Raw genomic sequence first — 17,051 nt, 5'->3', positions numbered from 1 at the left:
GACAATAGGGAATACAATCAGACACGCTGATGGCAGAAGTAGAGGGGCTTGGGAAATGCACTCTGATCATTTATGAGCAGTTTTTGTAACCGTCACATAATTGCACGTAATCAGGCATCATTGTGTGCTAATGAGCAGCTGTGCCACGTTAAACCCTGGCAGAGCTCCTGCTCTGCACACTATGGGTGGCTTCGCTGCCTTGCTGGGCACTCCCCAGGGCTTTGGTGCCAGGTTGCTCCTTGCCTGCTTCTGCCACATGGCACGTGCTCCAGCAAGGCAACTGCAGGCTGTCCTCCTACTGTGCCCGTGTTCATTCCTGGTGCCTCCTGCACTGCTTTGCTGGTGCAGATGCAGTCAGTGAGGCACGCTGGACCGGGCGGGTGTTCCTTATGCCACGAGCAAGCTACATTCATACAAGAACCTATGAAGCATGAGAGAGTTTGGGCAAGTATAATAGCTTTAATTAAAACAGAAAACCATATCCTTCATTCTAGTAATTATTTTAAAGAGCAGACCAAGTGCAGGGGCATGAACAGACTTAATGAGGGCTGTAATTATGGAGCTGGAAGAACAACCGCTCCTCAGCGAAGCTGCAGAGCGCAGCTCTTTGGGCAGCATTTGGGGGCTGTTTGCTGCCCTCCCATCCCCACGCCTGGGGACACACGAGCCCCGCACAGCACCTCACCCAGCCCTGCACAGCTCAATGAAAACTCACCGAGCACCTCCACTTCTGGGATTTATTTAACTACACGTACACAGCACCGCGTCTGGGTGGAATGTGGGGAACAAACACCCCGTATTTAACAAAAACTTAAGAGCTGCAGCTGCTGTTTCATTTGAATACAGACAACATCCCCCAAAAAGCCAACAATGGAAACAACTAAGCTTCAGAACTATAATGCTAATGACGTAGGATTTACAAAAATATAAATAACCCATTCACAACCGAAAAAACACCTCCCATAAAAATTAACAAGTATTCCTAGAGGTAAACCATGGCTATAGAACATTATTTATTTTCAGAAAAGCACCAGAATCTGCAATGTTAAGTCATCTAAACAAACCATGGTGCATCTCTCCTTAGCACTTGCAGACTTCTGAAAGTGTGCCCATGCTGATCAAACAGATTTCTGCAGCGCTGCCTGCTCACGGGACAGCACAGTGAAGGTACAATTCTGATACGCACCCTGCTCAGGAATAGCACCCAAGGATGCACTAATTACTTGTTCACTTTAATAGGATTTATGTACATGCCTATTTTTTAAGTGTGCTTAGGAGCTTTCTGAACAGCACTGGACTGAAACCCATCGTGTAAATTCTTCCTGTAGATCAGACTTCCAGACAAGCCTGGTGTCAGAACAATTGCTTGTTGCAGAAATCCACTGCCCAAGAGTGTTTCCATTGTTCAGTTCCAACTAAAGTTTGCACAGATGCTGAATTATTTTATTTCTTTCAACTTTCATTGAGCCGTGCCAGCTTGGCACCAGCAGCTTCCTGAAGTTGAAACGCAAGATCCAGCGCTATGGGAACTTGTTTCCCTTACATTCCAATTGTTGTGCTGAAAATACTATTAAGGAGAAAAATCAGAAGTCAAGTATCAAGCCTATGGGTTCCCAGCTAATGAAATCCACGCTCGCCCACCTGCCCAGCAATGGCTGCCATCTGCCCGCGTCCAAGCTGCAGACTCATGGCCCCATCTTTGGGCTCCTGTGGTCCCCCTCTTCTGAGGGCTTCAGCCGGGCAGTGAGGAGCAGCCCTGCAGGCTCTGACAACGTGCCTGCGTGACTGCGGCTGATGTGAGCCCGCTGCCAGCGCAGGCTGATGGCGGCCATGGGCAGCCCTATGGCAGAGCACTGCGGCAGACATGGAGCACCGCCCGCGGCGGCTCACAGTGACAGCAGCTCTGAGTGGGCCCCAGCTGGCCCGGGGCAGCGAGCACAGTGAACAGCTATAAAGTTAGAACAGCTAAAATGCGGCGACCGGCCCTGCGTGCCGCCTCCTCAGCACCGCGGCAGAGGTAGGTTCTGAACGTGAGCAATACTGCTCAGGCATCACGCAGCTAAATATCAAAGTTCCCCTTAAAAACTATCATGAGAATGGGGCTGATTTCTTTGAAGAAGGAAAAAACAAACAAATCTTTTTCTGTCCAGAGCCCACCTACGTCAGCAGAAATGCCCAAGGAGGGCATGAGGGACAGAAGCCACTGTCCCTGTGAGGCTCTGCAGCACGCACTGCTGTGCTCTCATTAACTGCTCTGTTCCTAATTCACGGCAGTGCTGCAGTGCAGCAGCCACAGCCTGGTCCCCACCAGCGGGCAGAGAAAGGAGCTCCTGAGGCACAGTGTGAGGCACCAGCCCGGCTTCACCTCCAGAGCCACAGCTGATATCTCAGCCGCGTGATCGCTCCTGCTCAAACAGGTGACCTCATCGCTGTGAAGTGCGTCCACAGAGACTAAATATTTGATCCTGTTAAGCAATTAATCCAATACTCCATCCTTGCTGTAGATGAACCTCGGATGAAGAAAAAAAGTTTAGCCCCGGGTCCCTGCACTGTGTTTGCACCAGAAACACTTTCCCTGATGGCTCTGTAACAGAACAAGCACATCCCCAGAGCCTGGTTAGCCTCAGTCAAAAAGGGTGCCAGGTCTGACTGACATCTCTGGTTCTCACAAAGAAAGAACAATGAAACGACCACAGCTCTGGAAGATATAAACAGCGGGAGACAAAATGGTACATCCAGTAGAGCTGCCCATGCCTCCTGTTATCTGACCACATCCTGAGCACGTTCAAATCTTAACAGCCTTTAACAAGAGAAAAGGAGGAAAAAAACAAACCAGAACATCTATTAATACTGCTGTTGGGCAGAACTGAGGGAGGGCTGTGTTCCCAGAAAGTCGTGCACTTTTTCCAAGCACCGTGGTCAGATAAGAAGCAGAGCCTGGGGATGCCCCGGCAGTGGAACAGTGCCACTTGCTGGCAGCCACCGCACCGCTGGAGCGGCCAGGGACAGCACAGCCAGCCAGAGGGGGGGGACGCAGCGCTCAGAGCCAGCTGCAGCCTTCAACAGGTACATGGCATGCAGCAAGCTTGTCCCATAGGCCCAGGGGCACAGGCACTCAGACCAACAGCCATCTGGCTGTGAGCAGCAGCTGCGAGGAGACAGCAGCACCAGGAAGGACAGAAATGGCCCGAGATGTCCACCAGAACCCATGGGTACAAGCAGCAAGATCAGGACAAGGGGAGAAAGTCAGGCAAGGAAATGGACTCAGCAGGCACAAAATGGTGTAGAAAGAGGGGAGAAACAAGACAGGCTCATTTTCCCCGGTATATCACTGGAGAAACCCTGATCTAAAGGCACTTCCCACTGATCTCCAGCAGGATTGGGTGCTGTCCTGGCTCAGTGAGCACCAGCATAAGGCCTCCCATCAGCGCTTCAAGGTCACCTTGCTGCCCAAATCCCTGGGTTTATCAACTCACAGCACGGTTTGGTCAAAGCACTGAGATGCTCAAGATCCAAGCTCACAAGGTGCAGGCACCAAGACACACACATGCACACTTGGGCAGAGCAGACAGCTCAGCACCACATCGTCCTGGTGCAATTGGCAGTGCACTCTGGGCTCACACCTCCTGCCCACCACGCGGCAACCAGCTCCCAGCCTGGCGTCGTAGCACCTACTGGAGCCGGGCACGGCACAAAGATCTCAGCTCAGAGAAGCTGAGCGACGGCTCAGACAGCACAGCCAGGGAGGTGAGGTCCCACCAGCACCGCTCAGCTGCTGCGCCGTGACCTCAGCGGTGCAGGCATCCCTGCTGGGACAGGCATCCCCGCCACGGCGGGGCCGGGCGCGTGCCGGGCATCTCCCCCAGCTGACGGGGCCCTGCATTCCGCCCTCCCCCGCAGGGCCGCTCCCCACCTGCTGTGCTGGGATTTGCCCTCCACAAAAATCCTGGAGCGACGGACTTGTGTGGGCACTGCTGCCTGAGGCAGGGCACGGCGTCCTGCTGAAAGTCACTCCGCTGTGGGACACAAACTCCCTGGAAGCCCCTGATGCGGGCAGTACAGAGCACGGGGGCAGCCACCAGCCCTGCAAGCTGCCCCATAGCACTGCGCCTAAACTCAAAGGGAGTCTCACACAGGCAAATGGCTGCAAGCCCTGACAAATCCATCAGGAGCAAATTAAATGTGGAAGGGTGTTCCCTCCTAACAGCTACTTCCAGAAATGAGAAAATTAACTCAGAAAAAAAAAAAAACACCAAAAAACCCCCACCAACTTAAAACAAGCCTGCTCTGCTGTGATTTGCACAGGGACTCCAGCACTCCCCACACTGCAGTCCAGGTCACGAGCTTCGGCCTCCAGCCAGCCCAACGTGCCTGGCAGCAGCCGAGCACCAGCTGCACCTTGCGGTGCTGCAGAAGGCAGTGAAGGGTCCCGGCCTCTGGCACTCCACTGCACCGCACAGCAATGCTGGAGCCACACCGAGTGGGCAGCAGGTGGATGCAGTGCACAGCACAGGTGGTCACCAGCAGACTGGGGAGCAAACACACTGCCCTAGGCAGGGAGCAGCACAGCGCTGCATCCAACACAAACCCACATCAAAGTATTCCGGTACTTTAAGAAAACTGTACTCCTTTAAGAAAACCGTACCTCTTCAAGTAAAGGAAATGAATTTAAACACGCCAAATGCTGCAGTGCCACTGAGAATGACTGCGTGACTCCCAGCCACACAGTGATGGTCATGCAGGTCCTCCTCCAGGATCTGCATCTCCAGTGCACAGAGAGCAAAATACAGAGAACAGAGATTCAACTCAAAGTAGGAACAGGAATCCAGAAAAACAAAGTAGGGGCCAAAGGAAAAAGTTCTGAAAAACTGGAATGGGAGAGAAGTGATTGTTGGCCCTGTCAGTGAGCAGTACACAACTGAGGAGAAGCCAGCAAACATCAGCACTGTTGGTGTGGAAGACACCCCGAGGCCTCCAGAGACCCCTATGGCTTGTTGCTCAGGCAGATGAAGGAGCTGGGAAGGCAATCTGCCATGACCAAGGACCTCACAGAAATGATCCCAAAGCCAACAGCTTGCAAAGAACTGGGCTTACTACCCACCAACAGGCACAGCAACTGTGACATTGCTATGCTGCTGGACATGGGAGTAAGTACAGCTGAAGAAAAAAGAATTGCAGGAGCTGAGCACAACCTCCCCAGGAGTGAGAGCTGTGAGAATGCAGTGCTGTCACCTCCACAGCTCCTCTGCTCTTCACCTAGGAAGGATGCTCCTCCTTGCATGCTTCTATTCCACAATGCAAAGACCATCTCCATATACTTCCCACATGCACATTAGAGAGATGACGTGACCACAGGGCTACCAGATCCTCTCCCGTACCAGTACACACAGTGCTTGCAGTTTCCTCTGTCCCTTCCCTGACTTCTCCTAGCACTGGCGGCCCTGGATCTGGCTGAGAGCAAAGTGGTCGCACAGCAGAAGCAGGGCGTCGAAGCGCTGCAGCCGCTGCAGAGCCTGGGCCAGCCGAGGGATGGTGACGGTGTCTCCCGAGTAGGTGAGGTGAGCGACGAGCTGCTCAAATCCAGAAATCCGACCCAGCAACTGAGGCATGACTCCCAGCTCCAGAGCCACGTGGCTGAAGTTCTTCACGCCGTTCAAGGAAGGGTCTAACAAGAAAGCGAGTGACTGTACCAAGGAATGGGGCAGATCTGCAACAGGGAGACCTGGGGATGGCAATACAGCAAAGTGGGGTTAGAAAGCGCGTCCAGCTTGGGTGAAAAATCAACAGTAGCCAGATTCAAGCCCCATCCCTGATGAACAGGTAGAACATCTACCTGCCATAGCAGGTTTCTCCTCCAACACTGCTTTCAGAGCACAACAGCACAGAGCTGGGTCAGTCCTGGAGAGGCTGGTAACAGTGACAACCCACCCTCAAGCCACTTCAGGCAGTACTACAGAAAATCTGCCCTGGAAACTAAAGGTTATGAAAGGTAGCCAAACTTCTGTGGTGAGTGGCACCTCCATGCAGCCAGGATGGGCTTTTGGAGGAGCTCCTTTGTGAAATCTGTCTGCTACCTCAATATATAGTGAACAAAGATGAGTCTGGAAGCCACTTACCCTTCATTGTACTGCTGATCTGAGTCACAAGGCTCTGGGCATCATTCACCTGGCAAGATAAAGATTCCAAGGTTAGGGACAGTGACAGCAGCAGCGATGCCCATCACTGCTCCAAGGCCCATCATGGAGGTTTGAAGGATCGGCACTTGTCCTTCCAGCACTGCTGCCCTGTGAGCTAACAGCCTCTGAGGGATGTTCCTGGGCTCCCCAGCAGCAAACTGCTTCCACAAGCACAGTCTGGGAGCTAGGCTAGTAAACAGCCAATAAATGCTTTTATATTATTTTAAAGCAGACATTTTCTGAACTTCAGTTATGTTAATGATGGGATTCGTCACAAGCTAACCTGTGCGAGTTACCAAGCTAACCAGCTGCTCCAGGGCTCCTGCCTGGCCCACAGACAGTGTCCTCACCAGCTCCAAGCAAGTCATGAAACAGCTGGCAAATTGGCTGTGGTGGTTACCACAGTTACCCCAGATGCAGTGATCCCAGCTCCCAGGAACCCACGCTCCCTGAGCACCAACCTCCATCCCGAGGCACAGGCTGTGTGAGGGCAGCTCACGGTGCTGACTTACCTGCCGCTCCCTGCTCTCGGCAGCAGGGCTCTGCATGGCAGGGCTCTGCATGGCAGTGGACACGTCCCTCACCGGGCCCATGCTGAGCCCGCTGCCGGCCTCCAGTGCCGCGCTGTCGCTCTCCTTGGGGGCTGCCCGGCTCCCCGCCTGCTCCGACCGCTCACTGCCCACAAACTCCATCTGGGAGGAGAATTTCTGCAGGTCGAGTTCGGTGCACTCCACCGGGGTGTGCGGCCACTTGTGCTGCATCTCAGAGGCGCAGGAGGAGAGCGGGGCCAGGGCTTCTGCTGGGCCCGACCTGAGGTCGGAGGTGGCCATGGCGGTGGCCCGGCGCTCAGCACAGCCCCGCATCAGCGGCTGGCTCTCCAGGCCGCTCCTGGCCAGCTGGCCCTTGGGCACAGGGCTGCCCGCCACGGCCGGTGGCAGCTCCAGCTCAGGCTGGGCAGGTGGCAGCTGGAGACCGATGGCTTCTCCCTCTGAAATGAACTGAACCGCTTCTACTGGGCCTGGAATTGGAAAAGACTGCAGCTCAGTACAACCCAGCCCTGCCCATCCCACCTCCCAACCGCACCCTCAGTCCTTTGCCCGGCACAGAGAGGCTCAAAAGCCCCTCTGCAAAGCTCCGTCCTGTCTGTGCCACCCCTATGACAGCAAGGACACAGCTGGGCAGAGGCTGGGAGCAGCTGCAGCCCAATTTGAGTGCGCCTGGTACAAAACTTGTATGTGGTTTTTAAGAGAAGCACCAAACTATCCAGCTCTTTGCTCCTTCACAAATTGCTCCTTCACAAAGTCTCAGCACTTCTTAAGACAGTGAGACTGGGAGCCCTGCACGTCCACCCTTCCCTCAGAGCACACAGAGCCATGGTACCTTCTGTCTGCCTGTAGCAGGGGCTGAGGTTCTTCATGCCCAGGCAGCAGGGACCGGACATCTGCTCCTCACATAGAAACCTGCCGGGCACTGCTGAGGTGGGGAACATCGCGCGCTGGCCTGAGAAGTTCTGCGTCCGCAGGAAGACTTGGACATAGAGAAGAAACAGTGAGCAAGGGCTTGGCTTGTGGCCCCAGCATGCCCTCAGCTGCAGGGAATGTCAGCCTGAGAGGACCTCCAACACCTGGCCGCTCCGACACCCCCGTGTGGGGCCATGCAGCACTCCCTCCCACCTCAGTGCCTCCCAGCCCTCATCCTGCAAGAACCACTCAGCATCCACCTGCCCTTGAGACACCACAGCAAGAGAGAATGCCAACTTTGACAGTGAAATTACATTCTACTGCTGCTTATGGTACAGGGGCCAGGGAGGCTCCTCAGTATCCTTGTGCAGACACAAGAAAGCAAAAGAGAAACCTCCTAAGAAGCAGGATGAGGTATTTATTCTCTGTGAACAGAGGAATGTTTGGTTGACTTTCAAGGCTCGAGGCAATGCCCTACCCAGCAAGGAAGGGGCCTGGAACGTGTGCAAACAATAAAGGCAGAAGGGAGACATGCGTGGCATGCACAGACTCACCTCGCTGGCACTGGCTCTTCCAGAACCGCTTGCAGTAAATGATGGAGAGGGCCAGAAGCACCAGCACGATGATGACCAGGGCACTGCTGGTCAGAGCAAGCAGGGCTGTGTCCTGTGGCGGCACGGTGGGGACTGCCACTTTCACCAGGTTTGTTCTGGACCGACCTGCACACAGCAGTCTGAGCTTTACAGCCTGACCAGAGGGTACAATGCTTCAGACCACCCTCCCTGCCCCATCCCCCTTCACATGTAGTGAACACACTTCTTCCAGCACGTCCATGTGGGACACGGGCTCAGTGTTGCAGAGAGCAAACAACATCTCTACAATGGTGCAGGAGCACACCTGAGCAGCTCTGACATGCTCATGCCAGCTTTGTGTGGCTTCCTGCCCTGTCCTCCCACCTCCCGCACTCACAGGGCCGTGCCACCTACACTGGGGCTCGGAGGAGGGTGTCTGCTTGGTACAGGGGATGCACTCCCAGTCCAGCTGCCCACTGAGCCGTGCCTTGCGGTAAAACCTGTGAGAGAGCAGAGCGGGTTGTCAGCAGGGTCAGAGCCGGCCCTGCTGCAGGCAGCGGCCGAGAGCTCCTTCATGCTGCAGCATGCCGGGATGGCTCCAGGCACCACGACTCCCTCAGACGCCAGCTAAGCAGCGCTCAGAGCTACTCTTCACTTCTGTAGCTGTTTTGCCAAGGAGTGACATCATCCGGAGACGGCCTACCTCCCCCTCCCTGGGTCTCGCTAACAGAGGCGGTGGTGATTAATGGCTCCACGAAACCACAGAAAAAACTTCAGCCAGCAACTCCATCTGGGAAGAAACTCAAAATCCTGAGCTCTGACATTCCTCTGTTACAAAACGCACTGCTCACGAGCAAACCATCTGCAGCTCTTTGGTCCTTCATGGGCAGTCTGTACAGAGCAGTCCTGGCTTCACAAACTCCTTAAAAAAATCAGCTGAGGTCAACAGCCACAGAAACCACAATGTCCTCCTATGCTGCGCTCAGGGTGTGGTTCCCACCCTCTTCTTTGGAGGCCGCTAATTGCAGTGGTCTGCAGCCACTCGTCCCCTGGGGCCCGGCCACCCTGCTGCCCACAGCTCAGACTGAAGCCTTCCAGTGCTTTGCTCTGCTGGGAGCTCCCAGCTCCCTTCTGGTAGCTCTGATTGCTGTGTCCTCAAAGAGACGCCGCTCAGGACCACCAGGGCTCATCGCAGAGGGCACCGCAAGAGAAATGCCCTCCAACAAAGACCCCCAGCCAACCCCTGCCTGCATGCTCCCCTTGGTGCCACCAGCACTGAACCCAGCCCGGCCCCGCTCACCCTGGCAGGCACTCCCCGCACACCGCGTTGGCTGTCGCCGTGCAGTTGGACTTCTGGATGCGGTTGATGAGGGCGCAGGACAGGCAGGGCTTACAGCCATGATGGCCCCAGCTGTCCTTAAACTTCCTGGGAGGGCAAGCAACGCACTGCGCATCCCCCCCCACGCCATCGCCACAGTCCTGCAAGACACAAGGTTTGGTTTATGGCAGTGAGGAGATGCTTCAGGACCCAAAGTGATACTGAGAGCACAGCACCTCTTCTCTAGAGAAAGCCGAGAGCAGGCAGCCTCACACCTGGTCTTGTGGGGAGGCCGTGCTTTGATGGCAGCGGCTCACGGGCAGCCTTGGTCCCTGCAGCATATGCCAGAGGGCAGGAACACCCTGCAGAGCTGACCCAGAGGGACTGTTGGAGTCAGGACACAGCCTGGTGCCACAGCTGGGCCCATGCAGCAGTGCCTCACCGTGCCCACCAGCCTACAGCCTGGCTTGTGCAGAGAGCTCAGGAAAGAGAGAGCAGCTTTCTGGGAAGAGCTACAGAAAGGCAGCCGTACATGGGGCCACTGACTGGAAGGAAACAGATTTTCTTTGGCAAAAAGGAACGAGGACAAATACAACAGCAGCATGGAATCCACCCCAGTTTTTGCTTCCACCTTCTTGCCCTTCCATCCAAGGTGAGTGAAACCCTTCACCTTCCCTTCCTATCGAGTGTCAGCTCCTCCCAACAGACAGAAATCGAAGATCGTCCCCTTAACAAGAATTAGCAAAGAATCCACCCTGCACTGCGAAAACTTTGGTGCTGGGTGATTCCTGGTTCTTCAAAGGCCATTTACCTTGGAGAGCTCCTGCCCAGGCATGCAGCTCCTGCACGGCACACACTTCCCGTGCTCGTCCAGGTACTCGGTCTCCTGGCAGCCCATCTTGTCTGGGAGGTGTTGGTACCTGAAGAGAGGAAGGGAAAGCAGAGTTCACACAAGTCCCAACACTCTGGTAGAGTAGTGTGCCCTTTTCTGGGCAAAAGCTTCTACACCGGCCAGCAGACAGCCTGCACTTCTTATGCACCAAGAATGTCACTTTGGCAGCAGTGAGGCTGCCTGATCTCACCCACGCAGCAGTCTGCACTGAGAGCTCAGGAAGCAGAGAAGAGGCTTTCTGGGAAAGGCTGTAGAGGAGCTGTGCTTTTGCTGCCACATTGCGTTACTCACAGCGGAAGAAAAAATGTCATCTCCAATATGAAGCCGGACACAGTGACCACTGAAGCCAGTCTGGCAGTCAGTCAGAGTATTCTGCTACACCAGCTGGATCCTGGGACATCCCAGACCGTTAGACAGAGAGAAGCCCCAGCTCAGGGAGGTGGCAGCTGAGCTCTGACAAGATCCCAGACAGGGGATGCCCGAGTGCTGCTTGTCTCCTGCACTGCAGAAGTTTCACTGTGGAATGGACTCGCTCACAGCAGCATTGGAGGGCTGGCAGAACTGCACCCATCTCCTGGCAAAATACAGCCAGAGCCTTTCTGTGGGGATTCATGGCTCAGCTGAAAACAACAGCAGAGCTGCCCCAGCCTCAGCAGAGCCAGGATTTCTATCTTCAGTGAGTACGGCCTGTGGGAGCACTTGGGATTGGAGTGTCACTGAGAACAAGCAACAAAACCTGAAGCTATGAAACAGACCAACTCGCTCACAGCTTCAGGGCTGCCTGTGCTCTTCTGCATATTCTAGGTGTGTTCACAACATAATGAAACAGAATAAAATCCATCCCTCCGCACTCTTCATTCAGCTCCTCTCCAAGGCAGCCAGGAGAGGAGCAGGAAGCACTGGGAATGCCCTTTTTAAGAGCACCCGGGAAGCCTGGCACTGCCTCACAGCCCCAGGGCAGCGCTCGGCCGAGGTGGTCCCCGCAAAGCTCCCGGGAAGGGGACGGCTCGGCCACGGCCTCCCATGCAGCCCCCGCCCCCCGCACTGCTGGCAGCACGGACACCGGATCTGCAGCACGCGGCTCCGGGCGCTCCGCTCCTGGTCCGACCCCCTCTGCTGCCCCTGCACGCACAGCTGGCCGCGCTCCGGGTCGGAACGATCGGGATTCATTAGGGATGAAGTCTCCCCCGGACAAGCTTAGAAGGTGAGTCACCGCTCGCTGCTGCTCACGCGCACGGCAGCGTCTCGTTTGCTGCAAGGAGAGGCAGCGAGAGCCGGCGAGGATTGGATGTGAAGACATGGGGCGATGAGGAGCTAAGGGAGCTAAATTTATCTGGCAAGCATCTCGGGAGGGGCACGATCACAGCCTATTAATAGCATAAAGGTTACTGACGTTATAGAATAAATAAAGGAAATTCGTCATCATCTCAGAAGGTGGCGAAGAGGAACCTCTGTGCCAATGTCAGGGACGAGCACTCAGGTTCCGAGTTAGGACTAGCCATGTGCTGCATGGAGGACGAGGAGCAGGCGCCCAGCTCGGGGCTCAGAGCTGCGTGTGTCCTGCAGGAGCTTCGGCGCCCACGCAGAGGAAGGCGGGACTCCGGGCTGCCTGCCGCCAGCCGTCTGAAGCACAGTGGTAGTACAAGGAAGGGACATGCATGGAAAAGGGATCTTTCTTGGAGGAACTCTCTGGCAACTACAGCCTGTGCTGGCACAGACTCTTCCTTTCATATATTTACATATGCTTCTCCACTTGCGAAGGGTTTGCAGACATAGATGCACCCCTTGCAGCCTATCTCCTGCAGAGAGACTCAGCTTAGAACAATTTCCCCGACAGAGAAAGTTACAGAGGCAGAAGGAATCCCACAGCAGTGTGGGCACACGTGCCTTGGGACAGCATGGTGCACTGTGCCCACAGCCACCCCACAGCTGCCAGCACAGAGCGCGCTGCTGCTGCTCGGGCAGTGTACTGGTGAGTGGGACGGAATCTTTTGTCAGTACCTGGCATCAAATTCAGAGCTGTGGGATCTATTCTATTTTAACAATACCAGAATCAAGACATTTGATTTGGAAATGAAGCATACTTTCAAAACCTCATAATGCTGCCCTCGTAATTTCTGATAGTCTAATTAATAACTGTGACAATTTACTCATCAGCAGTGAATAAATAAAAACAAATGACAAAGCCCTCCTGCTTCCCTGAAAGCCACACGGACCCTCCAGGTGACTGCCAGAGGAACATCAGCAGGAACGGGAAGCAGAACATACTGCCTATGTCTTAAGGTGTGCAAAACCTTCCAACTTTGCCACCTGCTGCTGCTCAGACTGCAAAACTATGAATGGCAGGGAATGAGTTTCACTATGTGAGATCCAAAGTGCTGCAGCACAGTGACAGCACGCTGCTGCCCAATTGCCTCTGCAACAGTTTTGATCTGCCTTTCCTTGTGAAAATATAGTTTTGAAGACAACTAAACTGTTTGGGAACTATATTTAGACATTTATTTTGTGTCCAACAAGTGGATTCTGGCAGAGAACAAAAAGGAGGAGGAAATGAATGAATTGGTACAAAAACGTCCTCAAAGCAACCATTGGCAGCCCAGGGCCGGGCTCTGAACAGACTGAGGGAGCAGCAGCGCTGGGCTGCCACCAACACAGCCTCAGATGGGACGCAGGAACAGACTGAAAAGTAGAACCGGAGAGAACAAAAGCCCTAAATAACAACTGCAGATGAAAAGGAAGGGAAAAGAGAAATGTTACCCGGAAAATAGGACTGCACGCGGTGCACGTGGCCGTGCCCAGCCCCTGCCTCCTCCCCTGCTGTCCGTACTCGGATCCCTTTGGATGTGTCCCTGAGTCCGCAGCAGCGGCTCTGCCCCGTGGGGCACCGGGGCTGAGGGACCATTTGGGGGATGAAACTGATGGACGGGTTCAGTCAGAATCACTCACGATCATTAATACCAGGAAGGAACAACTATCGTGCAATTAGAATTACATTTACGAACAGGACGGTTTGCCATCAGCGCTCACTCAGTACAGCTTCACTGCGCCCTTAGGGATGCTCAGCGCCCATTCACTGCACCGGCACGAGGTGACGCGGCACCTGCGCTGCTCTGTGCCCCACTGCAGCGAGCCTCGAGCGGGGGTGAGGCGAGAAGGAGAGAACGGCGCTCCTGCGCACACAGCCGGGGCTTCCGGGGCCGGGACGGCGAAGTTCGGGCTCAAACTATCCAGCGGGGCCAGAACGGGAAACGCTGCTTGCAGCGACGTGTCACACCGTCATACCATCACACCGTCATACCATCACACCGTCATACCATCACACCGTCATACCATCACACCGTCACACCATCACACCGTCACTCACACCCACTCGCGGCGCTGCTCCCCTCCTCCCCCGCTGCGGTCAGGCCGAGCCCCGGCGCGCCCCCGGCCCACGCGCACCGCCGCCGCCCGACCCCGATCCGGCCGCGGCACACAAAGCTCGGTCCCCGCCGGCGCCCCCCGCCGCAGGAAGGCGGCAGCGCGCCGGGATATGCCCGGGCACGTCTCGGCGAAGGGCTCCCGGCCCGCGGCGGCACTGCCGGCTCGCAGCGGCGGCCGCACCCTCGGCTCCGACCTCCGTCCTCCCGCACGGTCACCCCGCGCTCGGAACTTAACGGAGCCGGCTGCGGCCCACGCGCGGGGCCACCGCTCTCACTTCGCTCTCGCTCCCTCCCACGCGGCGGCGCGATCCGCCCGCAGCTCCCGCCGTTCGCTCTCGTGTCCGCAGCGGCGCCCGCGCGGCGCCGACACCGGCGGCAACGGCACCGTGGGACGATGAGAACCGCCGCGGGTGGGAGGGAGAGCGCGTGGAGCCCGCGCCTCACCTGTGTCCGGTGCGGGCAGAGGCGGGCAGAGGCGGGCAGGGCGTGCGGTGCGGTGCAGCCTCCGCTGGCGGAGCTGCGGGCAGGACGCGCCGGGCAGGACGCGCCGAACTCCGCGCGCTCCGTGGGCAGAACTCTCCGCGCCGCGTGGAGCAAAGCGAAGAACGCCCCGGGCACCGCAGAGCGCCCGCCCCGCCCCGCCCCGCCGCCTCCCATTGGCGGCCGCTGCGGGAATGTGGCGGTGCTATGTAAATCCGCGGCCCGTGCACGGCACCGCCCGCGGCCCGCACCGCCCTAGCAGGGCAGGCGGCGCCGCGGGCAGCGGGGTTGCGGGGAGGCGGGTCCGTTCGTGTCCGCCTTGCGGGCTCCGCTGTGGGCGGGTGCGGGACCCGACAGGACTCGGCCGGTCCGTGCGGCGTTTTGCGGGGCGCTCGGGGCTCTGTGACTGCTCTGCTGGGGCCGCTTTTCGTGGAGCCCCCGCCGGCGCACCGAGCGTGATTCGCGGTCCGACTGCCTGGGGCGGCCCGGGGCTGCTGTCTGGAAGCACCGCGGCGGCGTGCCGTGTTCTCACTCCATCACGGCGTCTCCCCGTGGAGCCGCAGAACCCCTCAGCCTCGTGCGGGGGCAGTTTATTCAGTTTATTCTCCCGGCAGCGCTGACATTGGCGCTGTGCGTTCTGTACCCTCTGCCTCCGACATCCTCGGCTGTGAAGCCCTGATCTGCCGAACTCGCTGCAGAACCACACCGTCGTCCCTAGATTCGGACGGCCGAGGGCAGACGGCATTACTGCTGCTCATGGAGGGGCCCGGGTAGCAGCTTTTGGCGATGGTTCTGCGCAAGGATGTGTGTTTGAACAATATTAGGTTTAAACCTAGTATTTTGGAGGCATTCTTCCTGTTTCTCTCTCTTCTCTGAAGTTCAGGCATTCCCTCTCCAGCAAACGCTTAGGGTAGGTCCCAGAAACTCCCCACTGCCACTGTGCGGTGGAGAAGGCAGACGGTCAGGTTGGGATAACCGAACAGATTTGGTATGAGATCAGCCAAGCTGCCCTGCTGCTGAATCTGACTGCTCGCGGCTTGGGCCGCTCAGTGATGCAATCTCTGTGGGGGAAGACAGCTCACCCAGATCGTTCTGCAGGGGCCGGGGGTGACATCACCTTCTGCGTGGGGCACTGCGCCTGATGCAACCAGCAGTGCTGCTCCTTGTTCCACAAGCAGCGCTGTGGCTTTTGGGACTGTCCAGCAAATTAACATCAGCTCCAGCACTTTGGGAAGCTGATAGAAGTTGTTTCACTCAGAAAAGCCATCAGCAGAAGTCATCTGTGGCATTATTTTCTGCAGACTGACTCAAAATGAAGGATCTACAGATAGTGCATCCAGCACAGAACAAGGGTGGCGTGAATCCAGCACAGAACAGGGGTGGGCAATGGGAACAGAGTACCCCTGGCAGTCAGTGTCCCCATGTATTGTGGGGTTTGTGGTGGTGCTGCTGCTGGGAGGGTGCAGTGCTGGGGGAGGGCTGGGGGCACTTCATGCGGGCGCTGGGGCTGTCCCACGTGTCTCCGAAGACTCAGAGCGGTGGCGGTGCCCCGGGGGCAGCTCGGCCCCACACAGCGTTCAGCGGCGGCAAGGCTGTCCCCAGAGCACAGCACTGTCCGGGTGTCTGCTGTTCGGGTTGGCTGGGCTGGGTGTAGGGCACCCCACACGCTGCGGGGGTGGGCAGGCAGAGGCCTTTCGGGCTTTTGCATCATCTAACAGAAACGTCTTGAAGCATTTTGTGTCATGGCCGTAATTACCTTATGATTCGCTCAGGGTCACATCGCCTTCATAAGTTATGAGTGCAAAGCATAAAGAACAGCAGTACGGTATTAGAAGTTACCAGGAGCAGGAATTCTGAAGAGGGGGATCTGTTTTACAAGCTCTTCTGGCACGCTGGAGGATTCACAACGCTAGAGGGCCCCCTGCTCCAGGCCCAAACATAACCGCCAGCCTGCACGCAGACGCAGAGGCTCCCCGCTGAGATGGGCTGGTCGCGCACTTGGCGTGTGGAGCAGTGAACCGATCGCAGCGGTACGGCCAGCGGGACGCCTCCCACATTCCCTGCATGTCAGACCCGCACTCTGCCCATCCCTGCCTCAAACATCAGAAAACTGTCTTTTATCCGGGTCATGAAATGCGATGGGAGCAGTGCAGAATTCCCCTGTTTGCACGCACTCTGATGCACCTGGAGCCCACGTGAGACTGGAGGAGGTGCTGTGAGGGAAATGCCCCGTGCTCAGAGGAACTCACCGTTGTTCAGCTGAAGTCTCCTCCCCATCAGGCTGACGTTTCTCCAGTGTTAGTTCCAGTTCCATGGTCAAGGCCACCTTTTCAGAGCACCTTTGTTGCTTACCTGGTGAGAGAAGCTGCTTTGGCATGAGAACTACTAATTTCTATCAAAAATATCTTGTAATTGCCTAAGCTATAGCTGAGCAGTGGAGTTTTGAGTTAATTTAAATTGAAGGAAGAATTAAGGAAGAATTTTTTTACAATAAAGATGGTGAAGCATTGGCACAGGTTGCCCAGAGAGGCAATGAAAGCCCCGTCCTTGGAGGCGCCCACAGTCCAGCTGTGTGGGGCTCTTGGCGCCTGATGTAGCTGTGGGTGTCCCTGTTCATTGCAGGACAGTTGGGCTAGACAGCATTTAACCTTTTCAACTCAAACAATTCTACAATTTGTGAATTACACATCCTTTGATTTGGTGTCCTCCCCACTTACAGAGCTCAGGACAA

General features: G+C 56.2%; 1 protein-coding gene across 1 annotated transcript; it reads right to left on the bottom strand.

Moving 5' to 3' along the window:
- Nucleotides 1-439: 439 nt before the first annotated feature.
- On the bottom strand, nucleotides 440-14,433 carry EDA2R (ectodysplasin A2 receptor). The gene is made up of 9 exons (XM_052673531.1): nucleotides 14,285-14,433; nucleotides 10,338-10,446; nucleotides 9,509-9,687; nucleotides 8,623-8,708; nucleotides 8,191-8,355; nucleotides 7,557-7,703; nucleotides 6,689-7,194; nucleotides 6,117-6,165; nucleotides 440-5,722 (listed from the first exon to the last, which is right to left on the bottom strand). The coding sequence occupies exons 2-9, from the start codon at nucleotides 10,422-10,424 to the stop codon at nucleotides 5,427-5,429; spliced, it is 1,515 nt and encodes a 504-aa protein (XP_052529491.1). The 5' UTR covers nucleotides 10,425-10,446; nucleotides 14,285-14,433; the 3' UTR covers nucleotides 440-5,426.
- Nucleotides 14,434-17,051: the final 2,618 nt, after the last annotated feature.

This window comes from Tympanuchus pallidicinctus, unplaced genomic scaffold (genome assembly GCF_026119805.1).
Source record: "Tympanuchus pallidicinctus isolate F22 unplaced genomic scaffold, pur_lepc_1.0 scaffold13, whole genome shotgun sequence".
NCBI classification, from domain to species: Eukaryota; Metazoa; Chordata; class Aves; order Galliformes; family Phasianidae; genus Tympanuchus; species Tympanuchus pallidicinctus.
This window is presented reverse-complemented; position numbering and strand designations above follow the sequence as displayed.

Bases quoted from the DNA above. Each gene is read 5' to 3' on its own strand.
- EDA2R (XM_052673531.1), bottom strand. From the start codon at position 10,424: ATGGGCTGCCAGGAGACCGAGTACCTGGACGAGCACGGGAAGTGTGTG. The intron at 9,688-10,337 runs GTAAATGGCCTT...TGTGTCTTGCAG, and splicing joins CTGGGCAGGAGCTCTCCAAG to GACTGTGGCGATGGCGTGGG. The intron at 7,195-7,556 runs GTACCATGGCTC...TTCCAATTCCAG, and splicing joins CTGCTACAGGCAGACAGAAG to GCCCAGTAGAAGCGGTTCAG.